This window comes from Indicator indicator, chromosome 28 (genome assembly GCF_027791375.1).
Source record: "Indicator indicator isolate 239-I01 chromosome 28, UM_Iind_1.1, whole genome shotgun sequence".
Classification (NCBI taxonomy): Eukaryota; Metazoa; Chordata; class Aves; order Piciformes; family Indicatoridae; genus Indicator; species Indicator indicator.
Window position 1 is genome coordinate 8,284,448 of NC_072037.1, and position 22,066 is coordinate 8,306,513.

The 22,066-nt window shown below is 37.2% G+C and overlaps 1 protein-coding gene across 5 annotated transcripts in view; it reads left to right on the plus strand.

The window, feature by feature from the left end:
* Window positions 1-22,066, plus strand: part of DENND1A (DENN domain containing 1A) — a 194,891-nt gene that overhangs the window by 111,267 nt on the left and 61,558 nt on the right. For all 5 annotated transcript variants that reach the window (XM_054393284.1, XM_054393286.1, XM_054393287.1 and 2 more), the window contains exons 12-13: window positions 3,994-4,095; window positions 11,184-11,309. In XM_054393284.1, the coding sequence (XP_054249259.1) occupies window positions 3,994-4,095; window positions 11,184-11,309 (228 nt within the window). The remainder of the gene's footprint in view (window positions 1-3,993; window positions 4,096-11,183; window positions 11,310-22,066) is intronic.

Here is a 22,066-nt window from a genome sequence, read left to right on the forward strand (position 1 = left end):
TCAAGGGTGGGAGATGGGCGGAAGGGTGGGAGATGCACAGGAGGGGGCAGCAGCCCACCTGCTGGGCCCAGATCAAAGGGCTGAGAGGTCAGGGGGCACATCCCGCTTAACCAGATTTGTCTGTTGAATAGCTATTTCAGATTGTAAATCTAAGGGTGATTTCATTAAGTCCTTCTGGCTGCTGTTGGGGCATGAAATAATAAAATTTTATATCCATTGCCTTTCCTGCTTCTGGCAGCCAGATTGACACATTGTTGTCTGCAGTGTTGTGTTTTTCTTAGTTAATAGTTTCCATTTACTTTCTGAAGTAGAGACAAGTCATTAAGCAAATGGAGTTTAGACTTCTTGTGAATCATAATAATTCCAAATATTATGTACAAACTACCTACTGAGGAATAAGACTTCTACCTTTCCAAAAGAGTTGGTGGGAGACATATTTTCTTTTATCTGTTGCATTCTTTAATTTGCTGATCACTTTTGAAACTGGTTATGAAACCTTGTGATCAACTTGGTTTATGTTTTGGCACCAATGTAGCCATAAAATGATGCAAATATGGTTGGGGGGTGAGGGAGCAGGATGGTGGATGTTTTGTTTGTTTTGTTTTAAAAAGAACTATTTATTAGAATTCTTTCAGATAATCCATTTTAACTTGGGATTTCTTGTGGTAAGAAATGCAAAAACTGCCAGCTGTAGACGATGATAATAAAACAACATTTAGTATGAAGTGATGTTAGTATTATTGATGGATATTGCTTCTAGCAAGTGATCTAAGTGAGACAGAGGAGTACCACTTAATACTTCTATTAGAATGTAGTTTCTCAGCGTTTTTGCAAACTTTCACCTAAAACATTTAAATTACTTCATGTGTTTGGCTGCTTGTGAGCAGGACAGACACACTAACTGCTGCTTATTTACTGACCTGGTGTTTAAGGCCCCCTGGAGTTTGTTTGAAAAGTTAAGAGATTTTCACAGTAAAGGTGCCATTTCTAAAATTTAAAGTGCTCTTTTCACCAGGAGATAAGTTCTCTCTGATTAAGTCGGTAATTCTTACTAAGCCATGTTTATAGAGGCCATAAACAATGGGTTCAGTGTGCTTGTTAAACCAGCTTTCCATACCTCTCCACTCTTTTAAAAAGAGACATTTAAAATAAAAGGCAGGTGTAGATGTTAGTTCGACTTGATGTTTTTTAGATGATTAATTATGGCTACAAGTAATTCAGTAAGGATGGTTAAGAAAGGTTGGCAGTAGTGATGTGTGATACACATTTTCACTGAATCACTTCTTTTGACACAGCAGGTCCCCAGTTTGTAGTAAAATTAGATAAGGAAACTGTAATGTTTGTATTTCCTCTTGTTCTTTGCTGCTGGTTTTCTTCCCCACAAAATATGAACACACTGAATTTAGCCCACTTTATTTAACAGATATCACTTTATTTGTAGAATTTGTTTAAATATTCAGGAAGCTGTGAAATATGGAATGTGACTGCACATGACCTAGTGCCTGTCCCTTCATATTCTGAGAAAATTACACCACCACACAAACTACCTGTGAAAATGATCTACATGTAGTTTTGATTCATAGAGTCCAAAGGAATTTTGTTTGAGAGATGCAGTTGGATGCTGGGAATTTTTACTAAAATTCCAACAAGAGAGTAAATACTTCTATTTCCAGGTCAGTTGGGCTGATAGGTGCTATGTGTAGTGAAGAAACCATGTGATTATTTGACAGAAGCCCTTATAATTATCTGAAAATAGCTTTATCAGAGATAACAGTGGAAAATTATAAAAACAGAGAAGGATTAAGATGAACTGGTCAGTTTGCCTTTCTCTAGCATGAGCCACAACTGGATCACTGAAAAAAATGTGGTGTTTTTTTTTTTTTCAAATGCCTTGCACAATTGATGCTATAAATCAAGTTAGTCTCAAGTGTTTTATTAAATCTGAGGGTTTTTGTCTCCAGGGAAATCCACTGTCTTAGTGCAAATATTGAGAAGTTTTACAATAAGATTGTGCTCTTCATGGTGTAAAGGTGTAGCACAGCAGTTTAATATTAGCTTTCAGACAAAATTATTTCTGGGTCATGTGTGGAGGTAATTATGTTGATCAGCATTTATAGTCTTTGCACCATGGGCAGCATCCTTTTGTGCTATAACCTTCGGCAGATACCCACGTGTCACAAGCCTGTTCTTTGCTACAGAAAACCACAGCATTTTGCTGAAGGGAATCTGCAGATTCCTCACCAAAGTTACAAAAGCACCCACTGACAAGTTCAAGCACATGTTTGTTGCTTCTTCGGCAAGAATCAAGAGAAGGAGGTTTTAATTCCTTCTGTGTTGTCCTACTAGCAGTCAATTTTGACAAGCTTCTGGCTTTGGTTAAGTATATTGCAAGACCTTTTTGTTGGAGCTTTTTAGACTCCTCTGAGTATAAGTGAGATTTTTAATTTTCTGAAACAGGAAGGAGCAAATCAGTTTGTCTGGTGCTTCCGGACTCCTAGAAGGAGCAAGACTCCTGGGTTGCTTTAGAGTTTATCAGATGCAGCCAACAGAGTGACCTTTGGTTCCTGCAATGTAGAGGAAAGTACCTGGTTTGTCATGAGCTACTTGTAGTTTTTATATGGAAAGCATTAAATGCAATATTCTTCCATTTAAGTTAAAGACATTTCTCATGGAAAACCTAAACTTAAATATCTACAAAGTGGTTTTTGTAGTTGTTGCCCCTTTTTCTTCCCTCCCCCCTAAGTACACAGCAGTTTTCTTTATAGACAGGGGACTGAGCCTTAAAAACTGAAGGTAATTATTTAGATGCCTAAGGCTCAACTTTGCCATTGTTTTAGAGCTTTAGTTCCTTGCTTTTAAAGGAAGCAATTCCCCTCACCCTGCAAAACCTTAATTAAAAATTGAGTATGTTTTTGTTAGTCTTCCTCTTCAATAACTTGCATTTGGTCTTACATGTAGGCTTGTAGGTATTTATACATTTGTTTACAGTGGCACTGGGAAATTTCCTGAGTTATTGTTTTCTATAGTTCCACTTTTTCTCTTTTTTGATTTTCAAAGCTTTATTTGAAGAGGGCTTAAATATGTATGATTGGTTAATAAAAAACAACCAAACCAAGCAATTCAATTATCTTGTTAGTGGAAAAAGTGTTAAATATTTAAATGCTGCTCTGTTTCATATCAGTGATGCATTTACCATTGTTTAAGCAGGGAAATAGTCTGACACTGTTTAAATGTGCTTAGATCACCAATACCTTTAGACACTGACAGTCAAAGATATAAATGATTGTTATTTTGAGAAATAGGTTATGCTTTTGTGTCTCTGCGTATTGTTACAGATGATAACTCTCAGAGAATTCATGGAAGTAGGATAAAAAGTCCAGACTCAGTGCACATTAAGAGACCAGGATATGGTGGAGTTATTTCTCTCTTTTTCTTCTTTAAATTTTTAAAATTTTTATTCACTAACCTCTGGTAGTGTCCGGTTTACTTAAATACGGTTGTAAACTTGTCTGTGTTGGAGTTCCAAAATTCAACCTGAAATTTGGAAACCAGTTCCCATCTCTGACTTACTGTAACTCTTAACTCCTAGAAAAGGTACACAATTTATTGTTTAAATTAATTTCTAAATATGAAAATATTTACTTGAAATCTTGACTCAGCTAGAAACTGATTAATGTGCAAACAGGATACCATAGTTGAAGTGCTTGAAATAAATTTTCACTAGAATAATCACAAGAAGTAACTCTCTGGTTTCAAAAAAATTAAGAATGCACAATGTAAAGAACTTTGTACACAGAAGGTTAACTTGTCAGCATTCTAAAATGTGAATAAGTAAAACAAATGACAGAAAGACAGGATGGTTGGTTGTTTTTAAAATGCTTGAAGCTTTGTAATCCCACGATTTTGTGCCATCACTTGTATCCTTTATGCATAAAATTTAACTCTTCACACTTACATTTTCTTTTCCCTTTCTGTGAATTTGCTCATGTTTAGAAAGTAAGAAACATGGCCCTGGAGGATGTAGTGATTCTTAATGTAGACACCAACACACTGGAAACCCCTTTTGATGACCTTCAGAGCCTTCCTAACGATGTGGTATGTATCAAGTGATTTTTCCAACTGTTCCATTACTTAAAAGTGTAAATCCTTTTGACCTGTTCAGTTTGTAACTGAGATCTCTTGTTGTGTTGCTTTGGCTAAGTAAACTGCCTTAACTTGATTCTTTCCTGGTTTGAAGTGTTAAGAAGCGACATTGAAGGCATGTTTTTTAGCCCTCTAATGAAAATTAGCTAATCCTCAGAAGAGTTAAAATGGTGCAGCAACCCAGCTGCACTTTTGGAATGGCATGAGCAAATTTCAGATGAACTGAAGAGTTTGTCTTTTATGGGTAAAAAAGACAAATTCAGAACATGCAGGTCATGGTATATCTGAACAGAAAAGAAATTCAAACTTCTTCATGGAGTGAAAAAGTATTGCTTTTCCACCTTTATTCATTCCATTAGGAGAAAAAAATACTCCATTTTTAGATAACTTTTGTTTTCAAACCAAGTTTTGTGGATTTTTTTTTTTCCTGTGACTTCCTCCAGGTGAGCTGTAACGAAGCTATGCATTTTATATCCTGAGTTATGATATCAAATGGGTTACTTCATCTTCCAGCACTGCTCAGTACATGTAATTCAGAACTAATTTTCTTTCTCCTTCAAACTATTTATTGTTAACTTACTTATTTTTTAATAACTGGATAGAAATGTGGTATAAATACTTGATCTTTTCCCCTTAATGGGACAAAAATGCATCCAGGTTGCTACTTGCTGCTGTGATCATTTTCACTAAAGAAGCTGAGAGGGAAAAGCAGTAAAGTAAGAATTTAAGAAGCTATTTTTAAGTCAGAGGATGACTGTTTAGGAGAAAACAGCAGGGGAAAATCCTGATTTCTTTTACTAGTTCAAAATATTGTGCTAACAGATCTATACCTTTTTAACTGTAGTTGAGAAATAAAACTGATATGCCTGGAGCTCAATATAAGCTGGTCTGTTTGAGGAAAAACTCAAGTAATGGTGAATACCCAGTGCCTCCTACTGTGACATCCCATCATTTCGCTGTGATCTGTGATGTGATCCATTCTTCGAAAACAGTGAGCTGGGGATGAAAGGTCCATCTTGATTGTGAACATTTTGGCTTTAGCAAAGCGTTTAGTCTATAAAAGTTACTTCCATGATTTTTTCTGGCTTTATATAGTTTTTCATTTTGATTTCACTCCCAGCATCCAAATGTGCCAGCTGGGCATCGCTCGTGCCATTATCCCCAACCCAAGGAATGACAGACTTGTAAATTTAATGGAATTATGTAAGAAATGTCTGGATATGGCGAGCACAGGGTCTCAAACATGGATATGATTTGTCAACAATCAAGTATTATATTAGATTTTATGGGACTTCATTAAAGGAGCTGTTGTAGGCACACTGTAGAACATCAGAAGAGACTTCACCAATAAACACAGAACTTCAAGCTTTGGAATGTAATAAATTTTAAGAGACTTCCTTCCTTTCATTATTTACTTTTACTTCACTTTTTTAACAGTAGAGAGTTGTGTTTTATTAGTTCAAATTTCTTGATTCGGTTTTCCACAGGTCTCTTTAAAAGCTACATGTTATCTTGGAGGATGTTTGGAGCATAGCAGAGGAAGTGCTGCCAGCAAATTCAATTAACTGGCATGGCTCACAAATAGCATACAAGGGCTATTTTTTAAATTTTTTTTTCTACAACTGCTATATAAATACAGCTGGGATTAATATTTGTCGCAACAAGGCCGTAACTTGAATCATATTGCTTTGTGTAATTAATGTTTGGTATCATTGTTTATGTCTTATTTAGTGTTGTTTCATTATTTTAGTTACCTAGATAATAAAGTATTCTCCTCTAGGTCTTTTCCTTGCCTTCACACTGCTTAATATTTGGCTTTGACCACTAGAGAGCAGCTGCTCTTCTTTGCAAGAATTGAATTTCTGTCAGTTCTTTCATGCATCATGTGTTTGGAACTGTAAGTGGATCAAGTTGTTCATCTCAGCAGGGAGACTCTAAAGCCAATCCATTATACTTTTTTTTTTTTTCTTCTCCCTTTTGCCTTCTTGGGAGGATGGGGAGATTCTGGGAGTGTGTCTCCCCTCTGATCTCAGTCTAAATATATGCATTTATGATCTGAGAAACTGAAAATGTCTTCAACAGCTTCACGATCATAAATGGCTGTTATGTCAAACTATTCTGCCAGGTTTGCTACTTTAGTGTGAACAGAGCGATTCATACACTGCTGAATAGACACTAAACTTTGCTAAATTAAATCTGCATTCAACAGTGAGGAAGAACATCTCCTGTGTGATTCATTTACCATCAGGTAATTAATCTGACGGAAATATTTTAAAGCTGTTTTCCCCCTCTTTCAACATGTTTTTAATCGACTAAATAAGGTTCTGTGATTATTTTAGAGCTTCAGGTTGTGAGTTATGCTTGAGTTTCATGATAGTGGTATTGCTGTCAAAATTGTTGATTCTTAAGAATCTAGAATGAACTGTTCTTGAATCTTTGGCTCCCAGGATCCAAGCGTACACAGACCACAGTGAAATATCTTTCCAGTTAACACGTGTGTCAAAGGAGCTGGGTAGCATTAAGACAGCTCCAGCAGAATCAATGTAAGTCTCTTCTTTGCCCCAGTTTACCTTAGCAGTACCTGCTGCAGTCAGACTTCCTGAACTGGTCAGGTCAGGTCCCAGAAAATCAAGGTGTGTACTACCGCATTTCTGATTAAAGATTTGAAATGTGAAAAACTGTCCCTCCTTCACCTTCTGCTTCTGATATGTTGCTGAAAATCTGGCAGCATGAGAATACCCTGGGAAGTAACTTTCCTTTTTAAAATAGTCAATATTAAAAAAAGAGATTTATTAAGGACTGTGATTACAATAAGTGCATCTGCTGCTGACAAGTCTCCTACACCACCGTCTGTGTTGCAAGGAATAGCAAAGAGGGGGTAGTAATTTTTTTTTTTTATGCAACCCTTATGGATTTTTCATGTATTTCCAAATAAGTGTCATCTTCTAGTCTTAGTTGTAGTCAGAGCTTCATATTACAAGGAATAAAGCATAAGCTCACTCTGTCAACTTGTAGTTTTTATTAAATGAAGCCTTGATGCAATGCAGTGTACTGCGCCAAGGAGATCTTGCATATCTGATGGCTGTGAGAGTATTGTAAATTTACACTAGCCTATGAATATCTCAGGCTGTCAGTAATTTTGTTATGTATGCTACTGCTGTCCATTCATTAACAACTTACCACAAGTAGGAAGCCTATGTTAGTGTTTTTCACTTAGTGGGGAAATTTACTGCTTTCAGGACAAGGAGAAGTACTAAACTACAACTCTATAGCAGAACCATTTTCTTAAAGGTGAATCCTTTTTTTATTTATCACTGTGTTTGCAATAGAATGTTTCTTGCTTCATTCATGTTGACAACTGAAAAGCCTTGGACCTAATTAAAAGAATTTCCACTAGCACCTTTACTGAACCATTTCATTATGCTGCATTGCACAGATTGCATTTTGAAACATGGTGATAGTTTAAATCTGACCTTTAAACCTGAACTGCCAGAAGTATAAAAATCTTCTTTAAAAACACTCAGGGTAGACTGCATGTATATGTGTCTGTTTGACTAGAAATAATCTTTGTATTGAGTGGTCACAGTCTTTTTTTTTTTTAATTAAAGTATTACTGCCTCTTTAGGCAGGAAGCAATCATAATTCTAATGTACTAACTTATTCCACAGGAAACATGAATTCTTTTTTCTCACTTGTTAGTCTTTTTAAATATTTTGTTGTTACCATTTTCTTTAAAAAACTGACACACCTATTGGTATGTGGCTGATTGGAAGAATAAAAATGTACATGTGTACCACAGGCATCCTACAGTGTTTGATTTAGTCTTAGAAGAAAGCAAATTATTTGAAAGCTTAAAGAATTAGCAAAATAACTATTGGTATTCTTCGTCTATGCAAATAGGGCAGCTGAAGCCCAGAAAGGCTGTGAGGAGCCTTCTGAACTCTTAGTTTGTTGTAAAAGGAAGCGTAGAGACTTTTCCTTTTGTATACATGGCAAGTTCTTCACATGAATGTTTAAAGCAAACCACTTGGAAAAAATGTTAGAGAAATGAATTGGGAAGTTACTCAGAGCTGTGGACATTTATTGCACTTTTAAGGACTACCTTTAAATGGTTTACATAAGTTAATATAGGAAATAAATACATATGTCATCCCTACAACATCAAACACCTTCAACCATGGTGAAGTATGCTGTTTGGGCTTGGAAACCTGATAAAGCTTTTACATTTTGAGAATAACAGAGCTCCTTGAAAGACATTATGTCAGTGAATACGAGCGAGCTTATTTCATGTGCATGATAGGCTAAAACTGTATCATGTATTATGTTAATCTGTGCTTATGGGCTCATTCGTGCATGAATCATTGGAATAAGACACAGCATTCAGATTTATAGACAATTATGGACACTGATTATTTCTTTTTTTACTTAAAAACTGTAATGAAATTCCTACAACAGAATCTGCAGAAAATTTAAAGGAAATGTCTTTGCAGCTGTTTTGGTAAATACAAGTGCAAATATAACATTGAGTTTTAAAGAAAGAAAAAGTAGTGCACAATAGGGGTTATATGTTTAACACCCAAAGATCAAGATGAGGAGTCATTTTCCTGCTGAAGAAGGAAATAAAGGAAGTGCTTATGGGAGGGATAAACCTGAAGCACTCAAGAACAGTTGTTCAGTGAAATCAGCCTGCCATTTGCTGCTGAGGCAGGCTCATAGCAAAATCCTGAGGCAAAAAACCTCAGCTCATCTGGTAGGATTTTGGAGATACGGATGAGGTCAGAATAAGCATTTGTTATGGGCCAGAGGATAGGGGGAATGTCTTGAAAGTTAATTTGAACTATCTGTTTATATTTTATGAGGTATTATTGATACTCTCAGAAAACAGTTGTGTTCACTACAAGATAATCTGCTTACTCTGTAAATGCTGTTCCTACAATGTTTCTTGCACAGTGTGAAGTATGCAGAGGTACTTCAGCGGAGTTTTTCAGAGTAGCGTTTGAAAAGAAGGTTTTCTAGTTATTGATAGTTTTTTCTTTCCTGTTAAATTCATAATATGAATACTTAATGGAGTCATTCATGTTCTTCTGCAAATCAAGATGACTGGGGATTTCCTGGCTTTCTGCTTTCCTTCTGAAATTGTGGCTCTTTCCTTTCTTCTGCATACAGCATCTCATAAAACCTGGGATTTGCACGTGACGTGACCGCAGCCTCTAAAAGCGCTGCTTGAATTTCTTTCCAGGTGGTTGTTTTTGTATTGCTATGTATTGTATGAGAACTGTCTCAAAAACTCATCCTGGTTTTGTCTGCTACACCAAAAAATTGCTACTGACATAACTATTTGTTAATGATTTAACATAACCCATAACTGTTGCAGCACAGGTACAGTAAGTGTGATGTTAATCTTTGAAAGGTTTTTTTTTAATCTCCTTTCCCAGCTTGTGTTTGGGAAAGAGAAATGCTGTCACTAACAATAATATATAGATATACAACCTTACTTCAGTAGATACTGAGCTCCAGAAAAGAGACTTCCAACCAAGTCACAACCTCCTGCATGTATGAGAAATTCTCAAGCACAGAGAACAGTAATGGATAATTCTCTAAAACTTCAGCTGTTGGTGTACATAGAAAACAAAGATTATTTGTATAACGTGGATTGTGGTAGTTTCAGCTCTGCCTGCATGGCAATGTGTTTAGTTGATGTTTGCTGTGATGGCTATATGTGTGTAAATGGCAATGAGACATCAGGGATGTGTCTGCCGCAAGTGAATCCGGAGGTAATCCAACACCCAGCAGGGGAGGGCAGAGGGCAGTGAGGGTTAAGGGAAGAGCTGTCCAGTGCACAGGGGGTTTAGATCTCTTGAGAATCAGGAGGAAAACAACGTCTGTAGACAGAATGTCTTTGCTAACATGCGACTTTTTCGAAGTGCAGGTTTTGTTTTCTGGATTATGTTGGGTGGCTGTGGTGTTGGCAGGGAGGCAGGGGACAGGCCTGGCTGCGGCGGTGGGAGCAGGACATGGCCGGTATCAGCCGCTTCCAGCCAGCTCTGTGGCAGATCCTCGCAAGGCTGGCTCCGCTGCTCAGAGCGTGTGTGAGGCAGGGCAAAGTGCCACAGTGAGTGCGAGGAGGGGGTAAGGTGTGAGGAGGAAGGCAGGAAGGTGTGAGGAGGAAGGAGCAGCCGAGAGGAGCTGCTGGGACTGACTGTGGCAACCACACTGAGGTGGAAAGGTTGGGAGTGGAGAAAGGTGTGTGTGGGAAGATGTTTTAATTTCTTTGTTTCTCACCATCCAACTCTGTTTTAATTGGCAATAAATTAAATGAATTTTCCTAAGTTGAGTCTGGTTTGCCCATGATGCTAATTGGTAAGTGATGTCCCTGTCTCTTGTCTCGGCCCACGAGCTTTTTCTTCGTGTTTTCTGCCCGAGCCCTGCTGAGGAGGGGGAGCGAGAGAGTGGCTGGGTGGGTGTCTGGGAGCTGGCCAAAGGAACCCACCACATGCAGAAATAAAACTCAGTTCGTTATTTTCCATTAAGTCACTGAACTACAAGGCAGTATATCCTTAAAAAAAAACCCCACACCAACTTGTGTTCATGGCAAACAAATTTTTCAGACCCACAGAATTTGTTCTTAGCCGTGGTGGTGAGTATGGTCTGGTTATGCAGAACAATTTCTCTATTAGTCTGATGTTTGAATTAATTTAGCTGAAATACTTTCATGGATTCTAATCAGGAATGACATGAACTTCATGGACTATCTTCAAAAGAGTGCTCAACAGCATGTTCACAGTGGATTTTAAGTAGGAGGGCAGGTTGAAGTAAAGCTTTTTTTCTTGTTGGTTTCTGACTAGAATCCAGTCATATCTTCAAGAAGCAAAACAGCTTGAAAAGTGCTCTTAGAACTGAAAAATTCCACTCTGAGTTCACAATGTCACTTTTTGTCATAACTGCTGCTGTGGTTAGCACAGTTTTCATTTAGCTGTGTCCCAATGTGTTAAGCTTTATTTGTGAAATGAGAGTGATCTAGACCTGTTCTGTGATTTCAGGTTTCTGCACTGAAGAATAGGTTGAAGAAAGTCTCTACAACCACTGGAGATGGTGTGGCAAGAGCGTTTCTAAAAGCACAAGCATCTTTTTTTGGGAGCTACAGAAATGCCCTAAAAATTGAACCTGTAAGTAGGAAATTAGTAGGCATAAGATGTAAATCCGCAGCAGTGGTGGGTAAAAAAATTGACAGGAATTCCAAGTGTAGTATAACCTACTTTTACTGATGTCAGTATTGGGGCTCTTTGGCTGACTAGTACTGAAAACTGTTCCTGTCTCAGAAAGAAAGAGGTGCAACATGATGCAAGAGATGCATGCATGATCAGTCACACAGAGAGAAAGGTATGGGTGTTGCTTGATTTTTGAAGACTCCTAAGTTAGCAGAGACATGATAAAAATGTATAAATTATGATCACAGGAGGGTAGTGCATAGTTGATCGTTTTCTCTCACTGCAAAACCTGGCTATTTATGGTATTATTTTTAAAGGTAGCAGAAGATTCACTTTTTACACAATACATGCCTGTGCAAATTTATGGAATCATGGAATTTAATATATTAGTAAAGAAATTGTGCATTTACAGAAAAAAATATTGGGAGTTGTAATTATTGACAATAATGTTTTGTTGGGGAAATTCAATCTCTTGCTTTCTGGTTTGGAGTGGTCTATGATTAAGTGCCATTTGAGTGGGGGAAGGAGTTTTCTCTACTTAATCTTGGGTTTTATTGCTTCTACTGAGGCATCTGTTCCTGGCTTACTGCACATAGCTTCATGGACTTCAGTACAAATCAGTCCAGCCAAATTAATATATTTCCACATGTTTTGTGACACTCTGGTTTTGCTACCGTGTGCCTAGGGGGTTCCCTTTAAAGTGTGTACATTTTGAAGATAGACAGAGAAGTTAAATGATATGAGAAACGTTCAGGTATAGTTCATGAGATACGCCCCAGAAATGTGAGGGATGAAAAGTGCTAACTGCAGAGTGATCCACAGACTATTTCCAAAATATTCTTTGTTCCCTGTTTCTGAAGCAGAGGAGACTAAGACATATGCAAGTCAAATGCAGTGGTAAATCTCAAGTGTGTTCGTGGGCTTACTTGAACTTTTGTTTAGACCTATTGCTGCTTCGTAAGATGATCTCTGTAGAGGACAAAATATACTTTTGTCTTAATACCACCTTCTCTTATCTGCAAGCATTGAGAGGCAGAACAGAAAACAGGTGGTAGCAATGGAGAGCTGGGAGGTGCTGGATAAGTTTTCAGGGTAGGTGGTGAGGCTAAATGACTGGTGTGAGAATGGAGGCTTGCTAGTTGAGAAAAGGTCCTGTACTTTGTGTTCTCCTGCTTGTGAAGACTGATGAAGAGATCTGGAATGCAGACAAGTAATAAATCTATTTATAATCATTATGTTAAAGGAAAAGAGATGAAGTTCGACTACAGGCATTGTGTTTCTTGCGGCTGAGGATGTTTCAGTAACTAAAGTCTTTTCAGAACTACAGTTTGTCTCTCATTATTTTTAAAGCCAGAAGGAAAAAATAGCTCACTCTGAATTTTCAACAGTCTAGTTATCACCATCAAATAAGCATCATTCCAACAATTCATATTCAAATTCGTAAGTGACTTTTGAAGTCAGCATGTGTCCTTCCACATCTTACTGGAGGAATCTGTGTGTCATGTGTGTGTAAAAAATAAATTTGTATTGACTTGGGTATGTCTGGGTGTCAGTGTTGGTCTTGTATGGCATCTAAGGTGGAATAATAGGAGGTATTTAAAATGTTGTTGATATAAATAATCCAAATGAAGCCAGCAAGGCACTCTGGCTATAAGCCTACTTTATCCATGTCGGGGAGGTACTGGCTTCCCTTCATCTGTGCAGGCTTCCTTGTTCTCTGATGCTCCTCCCAGTAGTTGCCAGGCAACTCTGGGAATATTGGTGTATGCTTTGCTTGGATGTGTGTGTGAGATTAACTAGTTAAGGGATCTATGAAGAAAAATTAAAATTTAAATTGCCTTTCTGGAAATACCATCTGGTATTTTGAAGGCTGAATGTTAAAGATGAATATTTGAAATCAGTTGACAATGGCACACCCTTAGAGAGTGCAGCATCAAGGGACAGCTAACTTGGAAGTAGTAGAAATTGTTTGGATTGTTTATCATTCCATGAAATATAACTTGTAAACATAATTGCATACATATTTCATAAAATCCAGTTTTAATAAGCAGGAAGTCAAAAATTTCAGGGCTTTCTTTCTCAAGTCCTTTCATAAATTAGAAATTGCATTTCTGATGATATGTTTCAGTATTAAATACATTCAAAGAAACAGCAACTTTTTCTCCTTTCATATTTTTTGTCTCTTAAGACAATTTAATTTTGCAGACCATCTCATCTGGTATAAGTTGATTTTTTCAAGATAAATGGTGTGAAGCTATTTTTCATTATTCTATATAGGCCCAGAGTATGTCACAGACTTTAACTTCACACTATACTTAAAGTGCTCTTTTTCTGTTCAGAAGCTTTTACTTCTGAAGATACAAAGTTGTGTAATGTGTGTACAAACAAGTACACCAACAGTATGTTACTGTTGCCTTTGAAATGTGAAAACATATCCAGATAACACAGTCTGCAAGTGTAATCAGAAGAGTTATGTAATACAATAAGAGACCCAATCACCTTTCCTGCTCTTGTGTGTGTGTTTTCTGCAGCTGCGTTAAGCCAGATTTGAAGTATGGAGGAATTTCTGTGCATGTGATGTGCTTGGTCTCCACAGAGCTCTGTGCCTCTTCAGTACAGTAAAGCACATGAGCAGCAGTGTGCTACAGCAGTGTGCTACTTCACTGTGCTGAGGCAGACTGTTACTTTTAGGAATATCAGTTAAATTTCAAAGGGACACCACATGAACTTTTTGCTCACTTGAATGACTTTTTACAGAATTCCTGCCTTTTTTTTTTCTTTGGCACATTGCCATTTGCAGAGGGAATTTTTTTTTTCATCTTCTAAATATTCACACAAGTGGGCCATCTTCAACAGAAAAGCTGTGTAATTACTATGTGTGTAGAGGTTTGTAGTACTTGATAGCTGTGTGTGTATTGGTAACTGGGGGGGGAAAGTGAGTCTCCGATTTCCTGCATCACAGATGTTGGCTCTGCACTTTCTTCTGCTGACACCTAGTGGGTACAGACAACGTATGAGGACTTTTCTTTCATAGCCAGTCTTCGCTAAGAAACAAACACATGTGAATAAAGGTAAGCTCACAGTGCAGGCTGACCAGAAGCAGCTGCCTGTAGGGTAGGGTCCAATACAATATACATGGTTCAGATTTGGGATGGTAGTACAGCTAGCTGAGGTATGATGGTTTAACAGCAAGCTCCAAGTTTGACATGGTCTTCTCACCTGACAAAGTTTCTCTCTGTTCTCTGGTTATATGGTCCTCTATCCCTGGAGGAATTTAAAAGATGTGTAGATGTGGCACTTAGAGCCATGGTTTAGTGGTGAACCGGCAATGCTGGGCTAACCGTTGGACTTGATGATCTTGAAGGTCTTTTCCAACCATAAGAGTTTCGTGAAATCCACTGTAAGGTGAAAATGTCTGTACTTTGCTTTTGCAGTGCTGCTACTTTTTGCATGGGTGATTAAGAAGGGATAATTTTATCATGGCCCAAATACAGCTACATTGCTTGTAGCAAGAACTATATTCCTTATTATTTGACTCATATTGTCTTCCTGAGGTCTGTCCAGCAAAACTTTGCATTGTTTTGCTTTCCTGGGGAGGCCCTTCTCTCTATGAATGAACTGGAATCAAGTAACGACAGTGCTGAGATCTCTGTCTGGTGCTAAGGGATGTCACTGGTTACTTTTATGACATTTTGCATGGTTTCTAAACAAAGTAGGTCTCAAAATAATAGGGAAGAGAGCAGAGCTGTGATGGTGTTAAAAGTATAACAAAATTGTTTGTAAGGACATTTTGAAATCAATATGATTTTATTTTTGGCGTATATTATTTAGTTAATTAATTATTAGTATTAATTAATACTTTGAGGGATTTTTTCTTTAGTTGAAGATTTGCTTTCAATCCTGGAAAGGCACAGCCAATAACTTTCCTTTTTTGCCAATAGTGTTGTTCTGGATTGTGATGTTTCCTATAAGAATAAAACTTACTACTTCTGCTTCAGGCTGAGGTATATTGTTATAGTTTGAACCATCTGCTGGTTTTCGGTTGCATTTAAAACATGGAATAGCAATTGGGAGTTTGCTGAAGCTTTAAGGTGCTAATAATGAAACATAACCATCCTATCTATCTGCTGATCCTGCAATGATTATGATAGTGGATGGTGGGTTTATTGAACTGTTGTATTATATACCGTTATCAAACTGAAACAACTTACGTCTTCTGGATTGAACTGAGATCATAAATAGTTATCAGTACTAGCTTCAGTGTCTTGGGAATTACTGATAATTGATGACTCATTAAATAGACTATTAATGTCTTTTACATCTTCATGGTTAGTTATCCAGTTTTATCCAGGTTTATTAGCCTGAGCAGTTGTTAGTTGTGTAACTGGATAAATTCTGATTAACTTTAATTGTTCCAAATTGATTTGGTTTAAATTTAACCTAAACACTCTTTAGATGCAGCCTCTTAAGTGTATACAGAAAATCTTGGAGGCAGAGTAGTCAATGTTCTTTTCTACTTCCACAGTTTCTATGTGCTTTTCGTGGTGAAGTTACTTGCTAATTTGTGAAGTGGACAACAATGTGTTTAAGACAGTGCAAAATGGATTTTAATCTCATTATGAAACTACTTATTGAACCTCATGTATGTATTGGATATTCCAGCTTTCAAATTGCTTTAGCTGAACTGCAGTGGATGTATGCATGTATGTGTGTTTTTATGTACACATTACTGCCTTCATTCTGTTGTCCTTTTTAAGCCTGTTCACTTATATTCGGACTCTAAATAAAGAAGACAAGATGCTTCCGTTTTTCATAACTTTAACTTTGGTACAGATTTTCCCTTAGTATGAAGGAATTTGAGCAGTGGTGAAGAAAAAATTCCATGAATAGGAGGAGATAAAAAGCTAACTTTTTTACATAACATGTAATTCAGCTTAAGGAAATAATGTAATAAGCCTTTTCAGTTTGTGGTATTGTCATAGTTCTGGAACAGTATAGAGACATCTAGGGGAAGTGTAGGATGTTGTACTTCCATCAAGGGTGTATAGTTAATAAAGAGTGTCTCCTTTATTTCCACCTTCTTCGTTTCCTTGAAAAATGCAAAAAACTTTTCTGCCTTCATGCAGAAATGTTATGTCAGTTCTGGAGAATCATTTTTTTCCCCCTTCTTCTCTGTTCTAATAAAGACAGCACTTGTGATTATGCTGCAGTGTATCCCTTCCTTCTGGAGACGCTGGTCTTGACCATGGCACTCTCCTCTGGAGTGAGCTGGCCGTTGAGTCCTTCGGTGTCCACAGGTGGCACAGCCTACCTGATCCCCCTGACATCAGGTCAGCATGAGTCTGAAGGAGGAAGCATGAGGATTGATGTGAAGGCCTTGCAACACAACATACTTCAAATGTGTAGTTGCCTTACATATTATTAGCAGGTATTAGTTTTGTTTCCATCCCTGTTATGAATTCCCTCCTCACTATTCGAACTGCTGTGTTAGCAGTGTCATACATGGGATCATGCTCTGCTGCTGAGATACTGCTCAACTGAACTCTAGAAACTTTCATCTTTCTGTGTAAATTGATTCTGAATTTTAACCTTGGGACATGGGGTCACTTTCAAATTAGACATAAAAGTGCCTCAAAATTTTTTAGGAAGTGAGGTGCCACTTAGCAGTTAAAAGACATTTTTAAAAGACATGCAGCTGCGTTATGGACAGGACACAGCTTTACAACCATCTATTAAAAATTAATGCTGTAATTTCCTGTATTTCTTGTAACCTCCAACTAGAGAATCTACCTTAACAGCTGTTACTATTTTTGGTATGAATACACTGGGGCAGACCCTGAATTGCTGTCTTACTTCTACGAAAGTAAATATTTTTTTCACAAATCCACTGGTAAAGTTGCAATTTCCTATTATCCCAGGATATTATGTTTAACATCTCATCAATCTTGGTAGAGTTGTTCCTCGTATGAGCTCTGAATAGGTTCTATTATGTAGGATACTGTAGCTGACCATAATGAACTAAAGTATTGATGTTACTCTGGCATTGTATATTTGCTGGGCCAAGAGCTGTCTCTGCTTTACAGGCAAGCCGTTACTCTCTACTTCTGTGGAAATTCATGGCCAAGAAAGAGGAAGTTAAGATTAGGCCCATAGATATTTAGATATCCTCCAAGAGCGAGAGTTTTGATGTAATTTAAGAGGACAGTTTACTTATCCATTTTAGGGATTTACAGCACTAGGTATTTCTTGCTTTACAGATTTGTAAGTAATGCCATGATATCAGTAACACAAACTGGAAGACATTTCTCAGGAAGACATTAAACCAGCAGTTTGATGACATGGCATAAAGCTACTCTATTAATTATTTCATTTCAGTCTTTTGCCCAGACTAACAATAAAAATTCCTTCAACAATTTCAGATCTATAAGATGCAAGTGAGACAGAAGTTGGAAAAGTAGATGATGTGTGATGCAGAGTGAAAAAGCAAATGCTGGATAAGTCCAGAAAGGAAACTTTATTGGAATATGTGTGCAGTAACACAAAGTGCATGTTACAAAGTGGTGCATAATTGATTTTGAAGAGGCTTTGTAGCATTCAATGCTTTATCTGCTATGAAGTATGATTGTTGCCATGATGAGTTTTTTTGTTGGTTTTTTTGTTTTAAGTTATCCAGTGGAAGAGTAAGTATTTGTTTCCAACACCCAGTAATTGTCACATCCTAGTTACTTTCTCTGCATAGCCATATTTTGCATAGTTTTGTGGGGATTTTCCCTGCACATTATTTTAAAGGTATATATTGTATACAGAATAGATCCTTCTCTTTTACCACAGCTGACACCATAGGTCAGGGTTTCAGGAGTGTTTGTCCATCTGTGTAAAACTGAAGAAGGAATATCACTGTTTCTGTTCCATGTAGACAAACTTGTTTAAAAAAAAACCCAGGCAAACCTAAACAGTGTTTCCCAAACAGGGGAAACAGCAGAAGGCTATAAAATAAAGACTTTTGTTCTTCTTGCATTACAGTTATTGCTGATGGATGTTTAATAGACATTTTCACCTATCTTGGCTTTTTTCCTGTTCCAGTGCTGTTGACTTTCAAATATGTACCTGTATAGACAGTCTAGCAGTGCCAAAATGATGGTGATTGCTAACTCTTGTCCCAATAGCTATGCTAACTGAAAAAAGTGAGCAATGACAGTGTGTACACCCTGATGCTTGTATGATAAAATGGAGATAAATTGAATTTCTGTATATTAAGGAAAATACTTATATTCCTAGTATGAAAATTCTGTGGTTTGTGGCATTTTGAGGACCCTAGTTTTCAACAGTCTCACTTAGAAGCTGCCTGTAACTACTGTTATGCTTTACCATTTGTGGATAGTGTTCTAAAAGACAGTAGTCAGAATTCAAAATCACTGACTGAAGAAGATTTTCTGTGTAATTTTTGTTTTAATTTCAATTCTGTTGCTGTGTTTTGTCTCTGAGCATTATTGTCGTTATAGACGTTTCAGCTTCTGCTTTTGCTGTTTTAAACCTAGCTTTTCTCTAACAAGCATTTACTGTTCCACAGAAAGCATTTAATATTCTACATCTAAGTCTGTTGAGATATACATATGTTAATGAAACTGAAAAGACATTCTCTTTAATCTCTTATAGCAGACTGTTATGTAGTAAATAGAATTGTTTTGTAATTTCCAAACTGTTGTGAGATATTGTGTTGTATAATTCTGTATGGAAACTAAGATCCTGATGGAATGGTAATAAAAAAACAGTGCTTGAGAAAGTTAGCATGGCCCCTGCTGAATATGACTTTTCTGCTGTAAAAGATGCAGTCAAACGTTCTGTCCATCGTATGGGTTACAATAAAAAACAACCAACAACAAAACCCAAACCCAACCAGACAGCCCCCCGCCAAAACCCCCCCAAACCAACATGGGAACGGTTTTGTATTTCAGTCTAGAAACATAGCCCCAAGCAAGGGATCGTGTGCTCTGCATCTTGTAATGCGCTAGCAGCAGTAGTAGATGAAACGTTAAGTTCCTTTGAGTGTGGTTTTCAGAATCCTGATGTTCACAGGACTGCTTTGAGATTATTAACATTTATCTGTTTCATGCTGACATTTGAGTTTTTGTGATATCTTAGTTTATTGGAACTTGTGAGCAAACAGAAGAGAAGTATCTTGTGTTTGATTGTATAAATAACTCTGCAGCCTCTGTAGAAATTACACGTTCAGCCACCAGACTGGATGGAGTGACTGTGTCCTCTGTGTTAGTGCTGCAGAAATAAAAGCAGCTTTGTTCAAAAGCCTCCAAATTTTCCTATTACTAGGGAAGGCTGGACAGTGAGGAGCAGCTCTGTGATACTTCAGCTTTACTCTGGAAGGATTTGTACATTCAACTGATAAATTATTTGTCTGTGACTTTCACACCTGATTCTCTGTTTTTTATGCTATTTTATACACTTGGTTTTGTTTCTTCTCAATTTGTCTCAAGCCTTTGTGTGTTTTGGACTGACTTTTGCCTTTGTTTTTGTTGTGTTTTCTCCTGATACTTGACTTATAATTGAGATTGGACAGCCTTAGCAAGCAATGAAGCAGTGTGCAAATGCCACCATGCAGGAAAAGTTGAAGATATTTCCTGAACTAATAAAGCGCAGGGGACTTAGAGTAGAACAATGAAGCAAGTAAACAAACACCAAGCATAAAATAACATGACCATTCAATTCAGGCTCTGTGTAAGGCACTCAGTGACTGTGTGTTTTTTAAATGAGCTGTGAGCAAGTTGCATTGCATTTGGTGTTAGGGGAAAAAAAAACCACAAAACCAAAACAACAAGCCACCCACACAAAAACCCAACCAAACAAAAAGCTACTAATAAACCCTACACCAAAAGACAGTTCAGGAAAAGAGTAAGGTTTACATTCTTACCAGTATGAGCAGCTGTACTTAGAAAGTTGAACAGAAAATACTACTTCCCTTGAAAGAAGGTAGTATGAGAGATATTTTTGGTCTTTTGGTTTGTAAATTAACATGCAGCAGCATGCAAACTTGATGAAATAATGCTAAAAATTAGAATATTTAATCAGATTAGGAACAAACTAGTAATGCCTGATCATAGAAAAGCCATGCACTCGTCTTCTACAATGCACGTTATAGATTGTGTATGTATTGGAGCATACCTTTTGTACTCTTATAGCACAACAAGAGTAAAGTGAAAGACAGTAAATCATAATTATTTGTAATGATTTGCATAGCTAGGTGATAGAGCTCCTACAATGAAAGCCTAAAATGCTGTGGGGGTAAAGACAGAATGAGACATCTGTATGTGTGACATTGACAGTTCAGTGTGATTGCTTTCCATGGCAGACAGCATAGGAGACCTGCTCTCATCCAGAGTTGTACTTCTCTTCAGAATGATATTGAGAGATTCTGCTACTGCCCTGGGGCTCAGCACAGTCACATGTGAATGCAGGTTCAGTAGTGTGCTTGCTGGCCTCTACTTCTTCAGCCCTGGGGAGGGGTAGGGTGATTCATGTTGTACTGGTTACTTGCTTAAGTCTTCTGAAAAGAGAAAGTGTAGAAGGGGACAGAGCTCCTTTTCTGATTTGTTTCTTGCGTATCATCAGAGAATCGGGCAGCTTTGGTATGGGTGGTACATCAGTGAAAGATGGCTCATGACCACAGTGTTATATAGGCAAAAATTAATTTAACGTTTAAGAAACCTTTTTCTTCTTTCTTCTCTTTTGGGGGTGGCACAAAAATGTAAACTCTGCAGTGTGCTGATAAAGGCATTGTTCTTTAAAATACACACTACCTCAGTCTAGTAAAACATCAGGTGAAAAGATTCTGTCTTTTCATATCTTTTTCTAATTTAATTCATTGTTTTCCGTTCCTTTCATTCAATGAGCAGCAGCTTTTGGCAATGACAGGTATTCTATTGTGACTGAAATATGCATTTTGTAAGTCATAACTGTACTTGGTATTTAAATAAACTGTGTATGTACGGCGTGCAAGATTTATGCAGAACACAGCTGGAGGTATTCTGCTCAGAATTCCGATGGTTTAAAATGTCTCTTTCAAGTTTGAAAATGTGTTGTGAAGTAGATACCATTATGATAATTGGAAGTTCAGTTTCTCTGTCTTGCTCTATTATTTTTTTTGAATACAATTAACACATCACACACACTTCACCTGGTCTCTCCTCATTTACCTCTGACACTTCCTTGATATTTATTTAGACACATGTGGTGTCTTTGCTTTGAACTCAATAGTTGGTATATTCACTAGATTATTTTTCTTTATAAACATTTTTCTCTTTTGGGGATATACAATTAGTTTGTGTTGTTTGAGAAAAGTATACATACTGATGTAAATTTAAATTCTTTTACTTTTTTGTTAGATGATCAGGACATAAAGATTGCAGAGAAAACTGAGTTCTCTCAAATCAAAATACCTGCTGAGAAGTTGCAGAAGCAGTTTATTTTATCATAGCTCTCATGAGGGAACAGTACAGAGGAGATATGCAAAAAGCTAGGGAGAGAAAAATTAAGAAACAACGCAAAATGTATTTTGAAACTGTTATATTTAAGGAAGCATAAATGTGAAGCACAGGAATCAATCTCGTGTTTGAGTTAAGCTTCTTTCAGTTTCAGCAGCAATGCTTTTATTTCTGAAAAAAATGAAAATAAGACCAAATTCTTAAACTGGATTTAAGAAA